Source organism: Podarcis erhardii (genome assembly GCF_964252035.2).
Source record: "Podarcis erhardii genome assembly, chromosome: 9".
Taxonomy (NCBI): Eukaryota; Metazoa; Chordata; class Lepidosauria; order Squamata; family Lacertidae; genus Podarcis; species Podarcis erhardii.
Window position 1 is genome coordinate 49296883 of NC_138512.1, and position 19681 is coordinate 49316563.

Sequence of the window (19681 nt, forward strand, 5' to 3'; positions counted from 1 at the left end):
CTGTGCCAGTTACATAACCTCCAACATTTCTCAGATGAAAATAGGGCTATCCTAAGGAAAAATGAAACATTTTGGGATCAAATCAGAAACCTGGATGGCTTCTGTAAATCCAGGGCTAGCCCTGGAAAATAGAGACACTTGGAGGGTCTGCAGTTATCCAAAAACTTATCATCAAAGGAGTGAGTTTTAATACTTTAGTTCTCCAGGAAATTACTTTGAACAAGACTTCAGCAGTATCTGGAATCCACTTAAAGCTGCTGCTTCAGCGTAAAGTGCTGTTCACTACGATTAGGAAGTTCGGTCAAGTTTTTTTTTACTTAGGCTTTCACCTTAAGTTTTGGCACTTTTAATAAACTTCCTCTTCATCAGACTTTGCTCTTCAAAAATTATTCTAGTACAGTCTTATGCAGGTGTACTAAACATATCCAAATTCAATGGGACCTATTCCTAGATAAGAGGGCTGACTTCAACTTTAATTATTCAGCACAATCCAGTTGTACTTAGAGTTGTATCCAACTAAGTCACTACATGGGTTTAACAACTTCCACTCACACAACAGAACCCCAATCTCCTCTGAGCTCCCCCCCCCCAACCCTCTAGCAGATTTGGGGTGGAGGGAAAGAGATTGTGTTGTGTGAGCAGAAGTTATAACTTCATTGGATTCAGCCACAATAATATTTTATCAAATTCAACAGCACATACTAACTTCCATATAATATGAAAGAAAATACAATGGGTAAGATGAAGAGCTTCTGTGAGCCTAGCTCAAGTCACAGGATGCAACCACTGAATAATGGGGGAATTTATTTTCACCAAGTCCTGCTCCCTGAAACACAGCAGCCCCATTGAAAGCTGTTCTGGAGTGTTGGAGGACCTTCTGGAACTGTGTGGGAGGCAGCATGGGGAATGCTGGGATTGTAAGGATTGGATCCAAATGAAGATGGTTACTTTCATCCCATTAAAAATATTGAGAGTTAACTTAGTCTTGATTAACTTGTCCCATTGATTTCAATGGAACTAAAGAGGAATTAACTACAATATTGGGTTGGATCCAAATGAAGTTAATCCCTCTTTACTGCAGCATGATGCAAAATAGTTTGTAAGAAAACCAACATTAAACATGCAACATATACAGAAGGATTCACACTTTATTTTCATTTCAGGTGTAACAATTCAGTCAATTAACATTTTATGATTCCTCAACAGAAGTAAGCACCTCCTCCCTCCATTTTAAAATAAGAGCACACCTAGCATGCTGCTTTGAATGATTAAAGGTGGACAAATAGTTTTAAAGAAGCAATTATGAGGTGCAGGAAAGTAATGTGCAAACTTTGTTCTTCCAACTGAAGTTGAAATACGGCCAGGGAACACTGAAGATTGTGGGGGTTTGTAGCTGCCTACTCCCCAGAGTCTGTATAGGCCATCTTAATAATTTTTATTATGAATAAACTTTTCAAGTTGAGCTCATTATTGAGAGTCTAGTTGGTCTCCCTGAAATAATTTTTGAATTCCTAGTCCTAGTGACAACCTGGGGTGTGAAACTTATGCTAAAATTTACATAAACCAAATTTAAGCAGCCTGTATTGGTCTCTCTTCAAAGGATGAGTGTACTCTCGAAATAACAATAGTCTTAAAAATCAGCCTATTCTTTAGACAGACATTACCTGTATTAAGAAATTGTGCTAAAATTGTCATTGGCATGACTGGTGCAAGTTTGAAATTGGTTGATTTCATTCTGATATAACGCCAAGTTCAATTTACCGTCCAGTTGGTGACTTAACTGAACTTATGTCTGACTTGTTCTCCACATGAAGTCAACATGAGGATCCATGTAAAAAAGAGCTCAGAACAAGTCTATATAGAGCGGCTCCAAAGGACAGAGCTATACAGCGTATTTCTGGAGAAAGCGTTCAAAGGCATCATATATAGCTTGTCTAAGAGAAAGAGAAGATTAACAACATTAATGAAGGTACACTAATAATTTACAATATTTTTTTGTCCAGATGCAGCACAGCGATCTAACAAAAGATTTTAGCACCTGCTTCTACTATACATTTTAGAAAAATGTCCATTTGTCTGTTTTCAGCATTCGGATACTTCTTGAGATATAGTTGCCAAATTTTAGGGTTCCTGAGCTGGGGTGGTGGCCTACATTGATGTTTGAATGCAGCATGCCAGTTTAAAGTAAAAATGGTGGGAAAAAACACAACTTTGCCATGACTATGTCCGTTTTTTTGCATATCTTCAGCCACCACTTGAAATAACTGTTGCCTAACTTGGCATGAGGGCAGTTGGTGGGGGCAGCTGTCTTCAGCAATGTTTGAATGCTAGGTGACATTTTGATTCAATTTAGCAGAGCAATATAGGACTTCGGAAATTTTTTGGCATAGATTTGGCTGCCTCTCAATAAATCATCACCAAACCCAGCATGAGGGTTCCAGATCCGGGGGGCGGGGGGAGTGCAGCAGTCTTCATTGACATTTGAACAATGGACATAATTTTAATTCAAGTTGATGGACCAAACTTGACCTGGTGTGACTTCACCTAATTTTGAGTGTCATGAGTCAAAACTCACAGATTACACTATCCATTACACACACACAAAAGTGTTTCTAAAAATTCCTGGGCAATGCTGGGCACTTCCTGCCAATTATAAACAAAGCCACAAATCTCAGAAATCCACAATTTAGGGGTAACAAATACAACAACTGAAATATAAAACAGAACTGAGTAGGAAATAAAGCTCATTTCAGATGTAATGCTGTCATTTAGCACTAAATGAGAAGAGAACCTAGGTTTATACACCACCACTTCACTGTTGTAACAACCTGGTTCCTGTTTCAGACTACATCCAAGCTAGGTGAAACTCTATAGTTATTTTAAACTATGGTTTGTTAAAACAAGCCTGGCTCAAACTGAGGAGACGGGAGACCATAAGCCCAAGACTCAATTCAGCTTGTTCACATAGCACAAAACCATGACTTAACTACTAGCTTTGAAGTGGCCTAAATCTGTTGAATGCAGGCAACTTTTAGACTGCCACAACAAAATATGTATACTTATCACTTAAGAGATGCAGTAGTAGTAGAGTATAAAAGCTTTGTTTGATTTTCATTGCTTAATCAACGCCTCACCTGAACAATCCTTGTTTGAAGAGGTATGCACTAACATGACCTCCTTCCAAGTATCTGATTTCACATCCGGGCCATATTTCTTGAAGGCTACGTACACCAGTTCTTGGAATATAAGCATCCTCCTTGGCTTGAACTACTATGATCAGTGTTGGATCAACTGGAACTGAGAACAAGGAACAAAGCTCTTTAAAGCTAAATATGCTATCTTTAGTTCGGAAGATAATGTTACAGAAAGGTTAAAATTACAAGGTAATTGCATGGGAATCCACAATTCACAATCATGTCTTCAGCAAATGGGAACTATTTAATGCAGCCTTAGTTATTTTTTACTGCTGAAGCAACACTGTCAGTAGCTTATGTTAGATTACACAAGAATGGGAAAGAACAGCAAAGGAAAATTAGTCCATATACAATAGGTTGTGACTATGAAACCAGCTTTCTTGATCCTGCTGAAGAACCACCTTATAGCCTAATAACCTGCTCTAGTATGTTAGCATCATCTTGTGATCTGCAGTGGTCTCATGTTGACCTTGTGGCCTCCTTCCCTGTGTCTTTTTGGTTCATAGACACATGGGGTAGTGGGGTATTGTCTATGGCCATGCCCTATCATTTCAACATGTTGCATGGTCTATGGCACAGTATTGCATTTTGTTTTTCTGCTGGGCTTTGTTGAGAATAATTGGCCCTGGTGCTCAATTTTTTCATTTCAATATTTTTTGGTCCTCGCCTTGCAGAACAAGGAGCCCTAGTCCCACTTATATTTATGTCACTAGCCACTACTATACCTTCTCTGCTCACACAAAGCTTTGCATGTTGATAGGTATTGATCTAGCTGCTGTTCCACCAGGTCACCATAATTTACAATGAGGCAACGGCTGTGTTCAACCCTATCTGCTTTTTGCCTTGCGCAGACCAGAGAATTATGCTGTTAGTGATCATGTGAGGCTTCAAATAACTCCACAGACTATGCAACTTACGATATAAGCTACATTTCTAGTCCTATGAGACAAACTAGACACCACTGGATATAAAGAAGAAGGGGGGGGGGAATCAGGTTTAAACGCTTTATGTGCTCAGAGATTACTTAGTAATGCAGAAATGAAAATTTGGAGAAAGAAAACATAAAAAACAGAATTATTACTTAACAGGGTAGAAATAGGCAGAGGGCAGCAAAAAGAAGAATTTCAAAACTGTATTAAAATAACATGTACCTGAAAAATTAGCTACATGAGTACATTCGTCCATCACCCCTTTCATGAATCTTAAAGATTCTCTTTGTAAACTGTCCCTTTTTCCACTTATCAGATGCTTCTGATTACTGGTAAAATCCTTATTGCTACTGCTGCTGGTTGAAAACGTCTGGTTTATGCACTGCATTTTTGACGTCTCTTGCACTAACAGTCCTTCCGCTGAGGCACTTAGAGGAGTTCTGCTACTGCTAATGCAGTGACCAGCTTCCGAAGATAGAACTTTGCTTCTGGTATCCAGGTTCAGCATACCGGAATGCAGATCCAGATTGCTTAAACTGTCCACACTGCCAGGAGAATTTTTAACAAAGTCTTGTCCCATCTTGAATGAATCTGTCTAAACAAAAATATCTATTCAATTAAGACACTTTGAATATTAGGTAGATATCCTGTAAGGTATCAGTTACTCTGGTAACCCTAAAATATTTGCTCGGGGGGGGGGGGGTTAGTATGTGGCAACTTCTATAATTTGCTCTCTTGAATGAGCTAGATGTTCCATTACTCTAATCCAGGGGTATCTAATGTAGTGGGTTCTGGATGCCGGTGGGACTCCCAATTGCCATGAACTTTACTTAGAAAGCTAGTAAGTCAGGGATGATGGAAGCTGAAGTCCAGCAACATCTGGAGGGCACGGTTGGTGACTGCTGCTCTAAAAGAATATGGCAGTGTTTATATTTTAACTCAAGACACTTCCCAAATATATGGTGACTACAACACCAAATATCTGTTATATTATATAAGATACAATTGACAGTGTTGAATCTTGAGAACAATTTAATTTCGAATGTGAGTCACTTAAACTATGTAAACATAGAAAAGACTAAAGTGACATATCCCAACCTCTGGCTTGTATGAAACTGCTTATGAATGCACCCCTATGTTAACAACTTTTAATTTAACTGTATCTGGGGTGGGTGGGGTGGAATTTATTTTCAGAAATTTGAAATCTGTGCAAATGCAAGCACATCCACAAGCATCCTTAGAGAGAAAGGCAGAAATCTCAACATAGTGTCCTCTCCCCATCATAAATGATTAAATCATCCTCATTCTATACTAGGCTTTCTCAAAGTATCTATTTCACAAAAGTTATATAACACTTGATTGTTTTTTTAAAAAAAAGTCCAAGCAGTTTACAACAATATAGGCTGTTGTGTGTATTCTGTTACCTAATGTTGAGTACTTGCAATGCATACAGTACCAACTCCACCAGAAAGAGTAAAGGAATATGCAAGATACGCAGTTCACAGTTCTGCTTAACATAGAATAAATGTTCCTAGAGAACAAGATGCTTTCCCACTGATTTATAATTTTCTTACTAGGAGGAGGATATTTTAGTCCCAATATTTTAGAAGCTCATTACAAATAACTAGCATTGGAAACACCAAAAAACCCAAGTTTTCTATTCTCCATCATCTTCAGAAATTCCAGGCAATAGTTTTACCAGCAGTCACTTGATGTGGCAACAGCTCGGCATCTTCCATTAGTGGCCTCCTAGCACATCTAGTCATTGCTTTTTTGTTTCCTATGCAAAATATGAAACAGCTGGGAAAGACTGCGCAGGTGAGTAGGAGAATAAAGAACCCTTCTTCTGCCACTGCCACATTTCTCCAAGTCCTCCTATAATTATTTCCTAACTAAAAGGGATAGAGCCAGGAGTGCAAGGAGCATTGTCAAAGGGAGACTCCCCACTGGGGTAGAAATCATATATTGAACAGATGGAAAACTCTTAAGTTAGGCTGAAAGCAAAGAGGATGGTTACTATAACTTCCGTCATAGAGCTTCAATATGCTGATGACGACGTAGTGTGTGCAAACTCAGAGGATGACCTCCAAACCACCCTAAATATCTTTGAAGCTTATGAAAAGCTTGGCCTATCGCTCAACATCCAAAAAACCCAAGTGTTGCACCAACAAGCACGGTGTAATGTTGGAAAATGTTGACTATTTTTCCTACCTGGGCAGTTATTTTTCCACAAGGGCAGACATTGATGCCGAAATCCAGCATCACCTGAGCTCTGTGAGTGCAGTTTTCTCTCAACTGAAGTGCAGAGTGTTTGAGGACCAGGACATTTGCAGGGAAACCAAAATGCTTGTTTACAGAGCTATTGTACTACCAATCTTACTGTACGCTTGTGAAACATGCACCACTTATAAACACTATCTCCAAATCCTCAAAAGAGTCTCTGAAAAATTTTACATATCACTTGGGAAGCAAACTAATGTCAGTGTACTGTAAGAAAGAAGCAAAGATCGCCAGTGTTGAAGCAATGATTCTTCAACATCAACTTCGTTGGACTGGTCATTTGTGCGGATGCCTGATTATAGTCTTCCAAAGCAACTACTCTATTCCAAACTTAAAAATGAAAAGCGTAATGTTGGTGGTTCACCAAAGAGGTTTAAAGACTCTTTCAAGGCAAATTTAACAAAATGCAGTATAAACACTGAGAATTGGGAAACACTGGCCTGCAAGCGCTCCAATTGGAGAACAGCCTTTACCAAAGGTGTCATGGACTTTGAAGATACTCAGACTGAGGATGAAAGGAAGAAACAAGCGAAGAGGAAGGCACGTTTGTCAAACCCTCACAATGATCAACTCCCATCCAGAAACCCATGTACCCACTGTAAAAGGACGTGTGGATCCAAAATTGGCCTCCTAGAGTCACCTAGGGACACACCATTAATACTGTGTTCACGGAGGACAATCTTACTCGGCTATGAGTTATCGCCAAAGAAGCAGCAGCAGCCCTCCTCCACATTCTGCAACAGCGGTCTTAAAAAACCCCCAACATCTGGCCACTGTCAGGAAAACTAAACAGCCTCGGTCCTGTACAGTGGTACCTTGGTTTACAACCATAATCCATTCCGGAGGTCTGGTTGTAAACCAAAACAGGTTGTAACCCAAGGAACGCTTTCGCCAATGTGGCCTCCCCCCCAAAATTGGTTGTAATCCAAAAAAAGGGACACACACTTCCAGGTTTGACGTGGTTGTAATCCAAAACAGTTGCAATCCAAAGCAGTTGCAAACCAAGGTACTACTGTATACCTGAAGGAGCGTCTCCACCCCCATTGTTCAGCCCGGACACTGAGGTTCAGCACCGAGGGCCTTCTGGCGGTTCCCTCACTGTGAGAAGTGAGGTTACACGGAACCAGGAAGGGCCTTCTCGTTAGTGGAGTCTGCCCTGTGGAACGCCTTCCTAGCAGGTGTCAAGGCAATAGGCAACTACTGTATCTTACTTTTAAAAGACATCTGAAGGCGGCCCTGTTTAGGCAAGTTTTTAATGTTTGATGCTTTACTGTGTTTTTAATATTCAGCTGGAAGCCGCCCAGAGTGGCTAGGGAAACCCAGCCAGATGAGTGGGGTATAAATAATAAAGGTAAATGACCATTAGTTCCAGTCGTGGATGACTCTGGGGTTGTGCACTTATCTCAATCTATAGGCCGAGGGAGTCGACGTTTGTCCGCAGACAGTGGTACCTATTTATCTACTTGCACTTTGATGTGCTTTCGAACTGCTAGGTGGGTAGGAGCCGGGACTGAACAACGGGAGCTCACCCCGTCGCGGGGATTCGAACCGCCAACCTTTCGATCGGCAAGCCCTAGGCTCAGTGGTTTAGACCACAGCGCCACCCATGTCCCTAAATAATAAATAATAATAATAATAATAATAATAATAATAATAATAATTATTGAAGAGAAATGAGACAGGTGGCCCATTACACTTTCCTACTGAAAAGACAGCATCTGATATTCTATCTACGGATCCTTACGTTAATGTTTCAATAACCTGATAACAAGAAATAATCCCTAGTTATAATTTCTAAGCATCTATGAACAGCTATGCTGTTTACTAAATTTTGGTGAACATGTAACAAACATGGGAGCCATTTAGCAACCAACATACAAAATGTAAGAGGAGATGCAGTATTTTTTTTACAAAAGCAATCCAAAAATTTAATTTTCTGGTTAAATGCTCTGGTTGGTTCTAGTCATACGATGAAAATGCTCCTTCCTAATTACATACTGTAGTTTGACAAGCTCTCTCACAATCCACCATTCACCAGTGTAAAAATAATAAAGAGTAGAAGGGTAATGCATTTTTTAAAAAAAACAATGTCAATGCATCTTTTTACAAGAATATATGTATAACAAATCCTATAGTTTTATATCTAATGTTTTTGCTGAAATGCTTGAGCACTGTGACATGTTTTCAATGGTCAAACTGTGCAGCTAATATTTAGTATGAAAAATATAATTATACCTACTCCACAATATTCAAGCATTTGAATGATCTCTTCTTCATAAACACTCTCTGAATAATACTGTTTCTCAAGCTGTCTCCAGTTCACTGCCTTGCTCAGTACACCCTGAAATTAAAGACATTATAAAGCAGTGACAAGGCATTATGAACTCTTATTCTAAAGACAATTATAAATAATTGTAATTTATATCATTTTAGCAAAGTTTCCCCATGAGCTGTGAAAACATCTCTGGGCACATCTACAAACAAGGACAAGGATCATAGAACCATAGAAGCTTTAGGTTTGCATGTTTCACTCAGCTGCCTTTCATGCCTCTTGAAGCATTTTAAAAATGGAGTGTTTGCGGAGGTACTGAGAGATGGAATAACTATTTTAAAAAAAGTTCCTCCTCAATTCAAAATTTGGTAACTCTACCCTAACCCCAAGAACACAAAGTATTTCTACTATGAAATATCCCAACAATAAATCAAACCTGATTAATATTAGGGCTTTGAAGCCTTTTAGTTTCCCGCTTGTTGGCATTGTACACTGCAAATAGATTACCGTAGTAAAAACACCAGAGGCTGTAGACCAGGAGAGACAAGGAACTAGTGGCAATGGTTTAGGCCAGTTTGACACTGCTAATGATGCCATCTGTCAAATAGAAGACAATACAATATTTTTTTCAGATTACATACTGCTTGTCACTGAAGATGAATAGCGCCTGTGATTTATATTTTATTAGTCACCTCAGTATTTTTCTTCCAAAATCCTTTAACGTAAATCTTTATCTGTTTTCTTTACACACACAATGCATTTACTGCAAATTGAAATAAATTATACAGCACGGTGTCATAATTCCTTAGGGAGCGACAGACTTATTTTGCTTTCATAAGCACAAGTAAAATGAAATTACTACCTGAGAGAAATAGCTTTCATCCCTCAACATATTTTAGAATACAAAAAAACCCTTCCCAGTTCTTTCCCCTTCCAGATTTTATTCACAACAAACTTAAATGGCATTTATATAAATAATCATCTAAAAGATTTTGAAAAGCATTTCATAATTTTAATTATTATGTATGCATCCAATACAGATCCTTGTTCGAAGGAATCCTTCTCTTTAATACAAATCCTGGGGTTCTTTTTTCAAGAATCTCTGAGTAACATAAGTAAGGTTCTCATTTACTCTTCACAACAGACTTGCTGAGATAGACTTGTCTAAGGTAAGTGATAGGCCAACAATACTTCATATGTTTCATGGGTTTGTACCTGGGATTTGTACCTGGACATAAACTTGAAATTTAATAAGAATTTGATCTAACTATATTCAGTATTCAATCTAATGGAATATGAAAATGTAAGGCTATTTCCATATCTGCGCATCCCATTTTTCATGTCTATGTCATGTGATTTAGATAACTCACTTATATTGTAACTTATTTTACAACACTTAAAACCAGCTAATGATAGACATATGTAAGCTTCAAGTGATTTATTATTTTTCAAATAAAGGTTCTTACATGTCCTCCCATGGATATTCCTGTCATTCCAAGGGGTCCATAGCCTTCTCTTTCTAACCAGTGCAGAAGAACAGCTGATTCTAGCACAAGAGCTCCTCCCATGACAAACAGGTCAGAGACATTTTTCAGACATGATCTTCTTTTCTCCCAAGAAAAGAAAGGCAAACTTTACATATATATATTAACAAATGTACCTATAATCATATCTTCTACAATTCAGATCACTGTCCTCATGAAAACTCTCATTTAATTTGAGGCAAGGTTATGATTATATTTAAACCTAGTAGCTGCTGCCTGGACGAACTGGACCCAACTATATAGCTATCTGAACTAGAGTTAACAGGAGCACAATCCATACAAAACTGCCAGCAGTGGATTTTGGCCAATAAAGTAAAATATTTTCTTATAAAGTTGCTTTATGACAAAAAGGCCTCAAAATATTGATACTGCCAGATGAAAAGCTGTGGACTCTGTGCAACTTATCCATCCATCTACAATTACTATTAAGGCCAGAATTTCAAATGTGCTACAATATTAAACATTAAACATTAAACATTAAAACATTAAAATATTAAAATTTGTTTTGCAGAGATACCTGCATTGAAGTTACAGGATTTATTTTCCAAGTAGCTATACAGTGGTACCTCAGGTTAAGTACTTAATTCGTTCCAGAGGTCCGTTCTTAACCTGAAACTGTTCTTAACCTGAAGTACCACTTTAGCTAATGGGGCCTCCCGCTGCTGTCGTGCCGCCGGAGCACGATTTCTGTTCTCATCCTGAAGCAAAGTTCTTAACCCGAGGTACTATTTCTGGGTTAGCGGAGTCTGTAACCTGAAGCGTATTGAACCCGAGGTACCACTGTACAGCAGTTTTGTCTGCTATGCAGTATTACAATTACTGTATAATGCAACAATTTAACTTTACGATGGATAGCTCTGGTGCCTGGTTAGAATCCATCGTGCTATGCTTGTTCAGAGCACTTTGCTAATTTGGGGAAACAGAAGGGAAGAATGCAGGGATGAGGAATGTATTATCCTCCCCTTCTCAGTTGGGGAAAGCTGCCACTATTCACTCAAAATGGTTGGCAAAAGAAACAAGTGAAATGCTACAGCCACATAAAGCCTTCACTGTGAAATTTATTTACAGCGATTGGCAGTCTATGAAATGACCTAGTTTTCATACATTTGAACATCTTGCAACACCAAGTTGCTGCATACTTGGAACAAGGTTATTTCTAGAAATAGCTTATATAAAGGATTTGAAGACATTCAGCATTAACACAGTTACCAAAAAGGTCTCACATTCAAGGTATGCAGAAGGTAGCAACTTTAAAAGGTTATGTAGCCCCCTAAAGTGGCAGAATGCAATATTCCTATTTGTATTATTGACCATTGTGGCTTAAAATGAGTTTCTCGCAAAAAGGAATAAAGTCAAATAAACACGATACATCAGAAATAAGATATAACTTGTAAATTTTAAGCAGTATATCTATTTCCTAAATGTATCACAGAATACAGTACATTGCTAATACTTACAACTGATCCTTGGGTTTTCTGCATCCATGTACAGATAAGAGTCAAAGAAATTAATATGGAAATGTGTACACCTTTTGAGTCTCAACATTTTCATTACAATTTATATTTAAAGGTTTTTTTTAAAAAAATAAATGTGCACACTAAAATAAAAGTTATTTTAACTGTGTGGGTTTAGGCTTGCAATTTAACAATTAAACAGGAGGTAATGTGAGGGACGTGGGTGGTGCTGTGGGTTAAACCATAGAGCCTAGAACTTGCCGATCAGAAGGTCGGTGGTTTGAATCCCTGTGACAGGGTGAGCTCCCGTTGCTCGGTCCCTGCTCCTGCCAACCTAGCATTTTGAAAGCACGTCAAAGTGCAAGTAGATGAATAGGTAAACGGCGTTTCAGTGCGCTGCTCTGGTTCGCCAGAAGTGGCTTAGTCATGCTGGCCACATGACCCGGAAGCTGTACGTCGGCTCCGTCGACCAATAAAGCTAGATAAGCGCCGCAACCCCAGAGTCGATCACGACTGGACCTAATGGTCAGGGGTCCCTTTACCTTTACCTTTAATGTGAGCTCATGCATCATGTTAGACATGGGAGATTTGAGTTCACACATACGTAACATTTCAATCACTGAATGACTTGTCTTACTGTTTTATTAGGAATTTCAGTAACATTGCTTAGAACAATGGCCATGATCCAGACACGTTCCACACAAACATTCTGAATGTTTAATTGCTGCCAACTAGTATTAAGAAAATTATAATATGTGAATTAAGTTTTTGTCCTCTTGGGCTACATCTTGGGATAAATATATTATCTCTATAAGAAAGTAATTCAGAATTTGTTAACAGCTGCCCAATTGGTGACAGATTTCCATTTTTGTCTTATCAAAATGCCAACAGAAGAGGATTGGATTAAAAAACCCCTCAGATTTATTTATAGATAAATTAATGCAGTGGCTTCAAACAGGGAGACAGAAAACTAATATTTTATGAAAGACTGCTGGTTGGTAATTTGGAAACTGAATCTCTTAATTGTGACAAGTCAAATGCAAACATGGCAATCAAGTGGGGCAATGCATTCTTTTCCTATTATTTTTTCTTTAAATGGTCCTCATGCCCTCCCCAAGCTGCATTTAAAATGTGTGTAATTTTAGATAATGATGCCCTGGAGTCTATTTGCATATAGTTTTACTTTATATGTGATTACATACACACAACATTAATTTGAGTTATTTATGCTTTTGGAGATTTAAGAGTTGCAAAATATCCACAGAATATATGATTTCTTTTCAAGCAGAACGACACATACTTAAGTATACAGTGGTGCCTCGCAAGACGAAATTAATTCGTTCCGCGAGTTTTTTCGTCTAGCGAGTTTTTCATCTTGCGAAGCACAGTTTCCCATAGGAATGCATTGAAAATCAATTAATGCGTTCCTATGGAGACCGCTTGCCAGGCTGGCGGTGCAGAGAAGGGCTTTTCTCCCCACCGCAAGCCTTCAGGACAGATACGGGAACAGAGGGGAAGGCGCGCAGCGCTTCTCCTCTGTTCCCGGGGCTTGCGGTGGGAGGAGGGTTTTTCCTCCCCACGCCAACATTCAGAACAGCATTCTGAAAGTTGGCAGTGAGTAGGAAAACCCTCCTTCCACCGCAAGTCTTCAGGACAGCCATCCGAAGGCTGGCGCAGGGAGAAGGTCGGAGCAGCCACCCCAAGGCTGGCGGCGGGAGGAGGTCTCTCCGCCCCACCGCCAGCCTTTGGAGGAGGTCCGAGGACAGTGGGGAAGACGCGCTGCGCTTCCCCGCTGTCCCGGAGATTTCCCTATGGGCTTTCGTCTTGCGAAGGAAGCCCATAGGGAAATTCGTTTTGCGAAGCGCCTCCAAAACGGAAAACCCTTTCGTCTAGCGGGTTTTTCGTCTTGCGAGGCGTTCGTCTTGCGAGGCACCACTGTAATCATTAGGTCACTTACAGGTCATTTACTATAGTTTTGTCAATTTCTAAGCTACTAATCTATACAGGAAACATATAAATGGTTTACATTTCATATGATTTGACATATTTGACATCTCCATTCACTATATTAGTGTTGGAACTAAACACATGACTAGGCAGCAGCATCTTTCCTCTCTAGATCTGTGCTTCACAGATACATTTTGCTTAATATAAAGGATATAATAAGGGTTTTCTAACAACAGTGAAGCCATGCAGGCCTCTTTGATCATTGGACGGGCCATTAACGTGCGTCGTCTCCAAAAGTACTAAAGAGACAAAAGTTTAATAAGATTAAATTAAATAGAACAAGTGTAACAGGTTTTTTAAAAAGCATTAATGGAGTAATGTTGTATGCTTACATGGTCGCCAGTGCCTGCCAAATGAATGCACACTGGTCTGTATTTGCTGTTCCATAGCTTGGGTACTAAAAACTGAAACCTATCAAATAGAAAGCAATCATTTAAAAACTATGCCTACATGAAATAAAGTTAACAGACTAGCAACTAATATCACACAAAGTTTTACATCAAGGACTAGTAATGCATTTCCCCCCTCTTAAGTAATAAGCATGATTGCAGAAAATGTTTTCCAGCTACTGCTGCTAGCCATCATATATGGCATTTCTCCAATCAAATGCTAATCCAGAATAACTGGCACATGTGTATGGGGGGGGGGAAACATTGTACGGGATCTAAAATGTCCCTTAAGGCATGCAGAAGTTTAGTTAGGACCTTTTTAATCGTAGTATTATACTTACTGGGACAAAAATTTGAAGAGGAGCTCTCAGCACATAAGGTAAGGAGCTGTTCCCAGTGGCACTCAGTGCAGACAAAGCCCTAGCCAACATGCAAACCTATCCTTATTCAAAATTAACACACGTATGTGTCACCTTTTCATCAGCATTTCGTCTCATCTCACTCTCTGTAATTTCATAACTTACGTTAGGTGCCTGTCCTTACCTTGCTGTGATGGATTCTGGTGGCATGATATCTGGAACATAATGAGCCAAGGGGGAAATGAACTGTCCATCAAGGATCTTACAGTCTGATTGTTCTTCAACCTACAGTAACAACATTGCATTCTTACTGAAGCTGTCAAACATTAACAAGTACATTTGGTGGGACAGAGGAAGCTGCCTTATACAATGTCAGACCACTGGTCTATCTAGCTCGGTATCATCTACACTGACTAACAGCAACTCTCCAGGCAGGGAATATATCTGCACCCTATCTGAAGGTGCTGGAGATTGAAACAAGGATTTTCTGCACACAAGGCAGATGGTCTACCTCTGAGCTACAGCCCTTCCTCTAATATCTAGTGAATTCTAGCAACCTGCAGATTACCAAGCATAGGTTCCTTTCTATAGATATACTTCAACTCAACAAATGATACCTCCCCTTTGAACAAATGTTTATCCTTTTTCATAATCAGGATTGCAAATCTGCAGAGACTCTTAAACTACTTAAAAAATAAATGCAACTTAGTACCTTGTTGATGTGCACTGGATAGTCTCTTGAAACCAGATTTTGACATTTTTCTCTGTTTCCAATCATCTTTCTGAATGCAAATATTCTGTTAATGACAAAAAATAGTGTTAAGTTTCAGCTATTACTACATAAAAGACACAAACATGTGTTTTATAATTTTGTCTCTGTTTGGCCTGAATGATCTTTAATTCCACCCCTACCCAGGATGCTATAATATCCAATGTTAACATTAATAACTCCTGCACAAGTATTCTTTATTTTTAATGTGACACCAGTATTCAAATTTAAACATGTATTAACACAAGTATTACCCTTCAATTTGAGACATATGCTTTTCTAACTTTTCCTTCATACAGTATAAGAAAACGGTTTTAAGCTTTCAGTGTGCACTCAGAATATAAGCTTTGGGGGTACTATTTTTTGAAATTTAAAAACAGAGCATGTACACCAATCTGGAAATAAGCATGAGTGAGCATAACTACCTTTTCAAGTCTTCTGGTCTTCCCCATCCTTGAATAAAAAGCTTAGTGAGAAGTAGGCGCCTGTATAAGACATCTAGTTTACTCACACCCATTAGCAAAACACATCTAGAAAAAGAGCAGAGAGAGCTGTTTAACATACTGGTGAAAAGTACTGTTGTTTCTTACTTAGTAACTATAAAAGTACAACTCTTATTTCCAATGAAAGCAAACGCTAGTTATAAACACACAGAAATTGTGCAATATAACTTTCAAAAACATGCTTGAAACTGGCACATTAATCTTTGTTAAAGAGAACCCCTGTACTTGCTTTAAGAAAATGACTAAGGAAGTAGAATTTATTTAGCACTTGATTTGATGCACCTTTAATAAGCTGCCTGTCAACAATTTGTTGCAATTCTGCCACAACAGCAAATATCAGTGAAGGAAAAAATACATTCTATTAATCCAGTTTGTTTTCTTTTACAAATGGGAAAAGCTATGTAGGCAAAATACTTATATTGATAGTATAATCAGCTTCAGGCACATGCCTAAAGCTGGAGCAAGTGGAGGCATGTCCACATCCAATGCTGATCAAAGGAAGAGAGAGAGCGCAATAGGAAGTACTATACATTTCTTCCCTCCCAGGAGAAGAGGGGAGGTGACAATACACAGAGCCCTCTCTACCAATTACATTTTCTATGGTCTGTGGTGTTAGCCCCTCTCATGTTAACTAGCAAGAATATGCAGTGGTTAGGTTTGGCTGATAATCTCCCACTCAGGAGTAGGAACCAATCTGAACAGAAGAATGAAAACTTTTTAAAACGTAAAACACACTGAAACAGCCTATTACTTGCACAGCTGTTCACACTGCACAGATATTGAAAAGAAACCTTCTACATGTTAAATTATTTTGTATTGCAGATGGGTAAATTATAAGGGTGCCTAGACCAATGCGGAGGACACAGCTGTTTAAACAGAGCAATACTTGCTGTGGCATAAGCAACATACCACAGAGTACAGAGCCACCTAATTTTAGGAACTGAATCCTAGTGGATAAAGATGTTGGAAAAATCCCAAGAGTACAAACTGTTGTAGCTGGAAAAGAATGTGCACCTTGTAACAATGAAAAGAGCTGTAAGGAGTTTACAAAGAGAGCTCAATTTACATGCATTAGTTTGAGTGAAGGGAAAGGTGCTTGGTTCCCAATTTTTTTTTGGTAAATCTTTCAGTTTTGTAAATGTTGCAATAACTGAATGAACTTTCCCATTGTTTTCAACTTCATTTTAAAACATGCACACTCTTTTCAATCTCTTAAAATTCATACATAATATAATGGTTGCAAGAATATATTTTTATTGGTAGGCATCCCAAAACTAGGTTGCTTCTGAATCACCAAAATGAGATCTTTTAGAATGCTTTCCAAAGTAAACTCTAAGGTAATAGAAGATGTGACTTTTGTAAGATAGCTCTAGGTCAAAGTATTAAATTTTGCAATGTACATCTAAAGAAACAGAATCATTTCAGTATCATTGCTGTGGTCATCTACTGCTTATCAAGTAAAGCAAACAAAAGCAACCTGCCTTATCCTTTGACATAATGTAATTGCTTAGTTAATATTTCACCACTGCTATTTCGTCTTTTCATTTACTACTGAGTTTTTTTTCTGGAAAGAAATCAATAGAATCATATTTCTATCTCACTCTTCAAGAACAATGTCAGGAATTTGATAGCTAAGGTTCTTTGTTGCTATTTTTTCCAACAATTACAACACAGGATGAAAAATTAACAAGGAGCTGAAGTGCTTTAAGTCTAGAATCTACGTAAGATCTTTCAAACATACAACATTCTGCTCAAAATATACTTTGATTACTGCAAAAGCTAGATATTTTTCATTCACACAAGGACACACTCCAAACAGCAAAACCCAAGGAAACACAAGATGGTTAGCCTAGCAAATGACCCCCTCCCAACTTTTGGTAATGTCAGATTAACCTTGATATTTGGTATAAGGTAGCATTTTTCCAGAGCGTAAAAACATGATTGCAGTTATGCTTCATTTCTAAAGTAAAGTTTCACAATAATAGCATACAAGGTTAGTATGTTGAGAAGATAATATGTTGCCAAACTTAATCTACCAGCTTTTACTAATCCCAAAGTGTGTGAAATATTTGTAGCAACGACCTTGGCCTCAAAAACACTGTCCTCAAACAAACACATTGAAATTTGGAATCAAAATGAGAACAGGAAAAAACAGAAATAATAAAACTATAATTAGTGGGCCATAAATAACACAGCAGTATTATAACATCAGGAATGTGATTTACAGTGCAATCCTATTCATGTCCACTAATAAATAAATCGTTTAATATAATGTGGCTTACTCCCAGCTAACTGTGCATAGGACTGTCTTAGTCGTGGTTTGGGCGCAATATCTTTGCAATATACAAAAAGAAAAAGTTGACACCATTTTCCCCCTACAAAAAATCACTGGCAATCTACACTGCGAAATGTATGACAACCCTGAAAACAACAAAACCAGCCATGTAATTTATGAATAAAAAGGAAACAAATGTTTTCATACCACACTTTCATACAACACCCACACACTAAAAACATACACCTATTAAGGTTCTCAACCAGAAGTTGTTCATACCTGTCAACCTTGTCAGTCCAGAATTCTCTTAACCGCAACTCTCTTCATATCTGCTGGTTCAAAGTATGAATGAGTCAAATTCTGTATGTAATTCAAAATATTAAGAGTATATATGCTACTAGGAAAGGCTTCAGATTCCTCCTCAGCACCTTTTTATAAAACAAATCTGGAGGACAGCTTCTATTTGACACTATAAACCCTAAACAGAGATACTTACCCCACCACCAAGAGGCCAGAGTTATGAGCTACTTCACTCACTATGGGTGCTGCTACAATACCCTGAACTACTCTGGCTCTCACACTAGTTTTTAAAAAGAGGGTAATATAGTATCACCCAAAGGAGGCAGATCAATTTTTTTTTATTTGCCAGAATCAGCATATTTCAGACCTTCAGAATTTTGTTCTGGCTTCCTAACGTTGGTGCTTTAATAAAAAATAGCCACTGGATCCGTAGAGAGAGCAATGCTTTAGAAAACAGACACACATATAAGGCAAAGCAAATACAGCATGCACACACTTCAACGAAGTTCCTTTCTCGTTGGCCTTCCTCTCACCATAACGGGTGAACTCTAGACTGTCGTTATAACCTTCGCAAGCAAACAAAAGCTTCCCACATATGGATAAGGGCGCCGTGGGCTCGTGATTGATTCAACTGCGAGCTTGTCCCTGAAACGCGCCTTCAACCCCACCCGCCAACAAATAAAATTACAACGCGGTTGGTCAGGCAGGGATGGACCGTCCGAACCTACGTGCTGGGAAGCGAAATCACGGCATTCAATGGAGCTGGTTCCCGTGTGGAAGATGCACTGGATTGCCGACTAGCCCAGAAACAAAACTTTGCCAAAAAAAAAAGGGGGGGAGGGTGGAAACGGGGGTCCTTGGATAACATTTACCCTTCCTCCCGAGAAATGAAGGCACGGAGGAGAAGGTGTGCAGCCCCAACTTGTGCCACAAGACCCCGCGCAGGTGCAGGAGGTCTTCTGGCGCTTCCCAGCAAGCTTGGGCAAGGACGGCCAGGAGCCCACAGGCTTTTCCGTTACGCCCCACGGCGACGACCTACCCATGTCCCGCCACCCGAGGAGACGCGTCAGGCTGCACGTCCTGCCCGCGCGGAGGCAGAAAATGGAAAAAAAACCAACGAATTCTCCCCACCCGCCACTCTGAAGAAGCGGCAGAAGGGGGAGGCGAGCGGGATGTTTCCTTCCTCTTCGTCCTCGTCCTCCAGCCTCTCCCCCTTTCCCAGCCTCTCCTCTCATCCACCAGCCTCCGGGACTCCGTTTCACCGTCCCGCCACAGGGAATGAGGGAGGGAGGCGGGGCAACGGAGGAGAACTTCGAAGGTCGCCGCTGTCACTCCCTCCCTCTTCCCGCTCTCTTGTCTCCGCGCGAGAAGCTGCAAGAGAGCGGGGCGGGGTAAGCCGCCTTTAC

The 19681-nt window shown here is 39.4% G+C and overlaps 1 protein-coding gene across 9 annotated transcripts; it reads right to left on the minus strand.

Moving 5' to 3' along the window:
- Positions 1 to 1130: 1130 nt before the first annotated feature.
- Positions 1131 to 19642, minus strand: ABHD18 (abhydrolase domain containing 18). Of its 9 annotated transcripts, none has more exons than XM_081876126.1 (14): positions 19407 to 19641; positions 18255 to 18304; positions 15623 to 15727; positions 15141 to 15225; positions 14613 to 14713; positions 14013 to 14091; positions 13833 to 13919; positions 11677 to 11702; positions 10142 to 10280; positions 9183 to 9272; positions 8643 to 8744; positions 4346 to 4718; positions 3135 to 3297; positions 1131 to 1934 (listed from the first exon to the last, which is right to left on the minus strand). In XM_081876126.1, exons 3-14 carry the CDS (start codon positions 15712 to 15714, stop codon positions 1883 to 1885), a joined length of 1389 nt encoding a protein of 462 aa, XP_081732252.1. In that variant the 5' UTR covers positions 15715 to 15727; positions 18255 to 18304; positions 19407 to 19641; the 3' UTR covers positions 1131 to 1882. The 9 variants fall into 9 exon arrangements, with proteins under 9 accessions (XP_081732252.1, XP_081732254.1, XP_081732253.1 ...); XM_081876128.1 differs by having other exon boundaries at positions 18255 to 18307; XM_081876127.1 differs by having other exon boundaries at positions 19315 to 19641.
- Between the last annotated feature and the right edge of the window lie 39 nt (positions 19643 to 19681).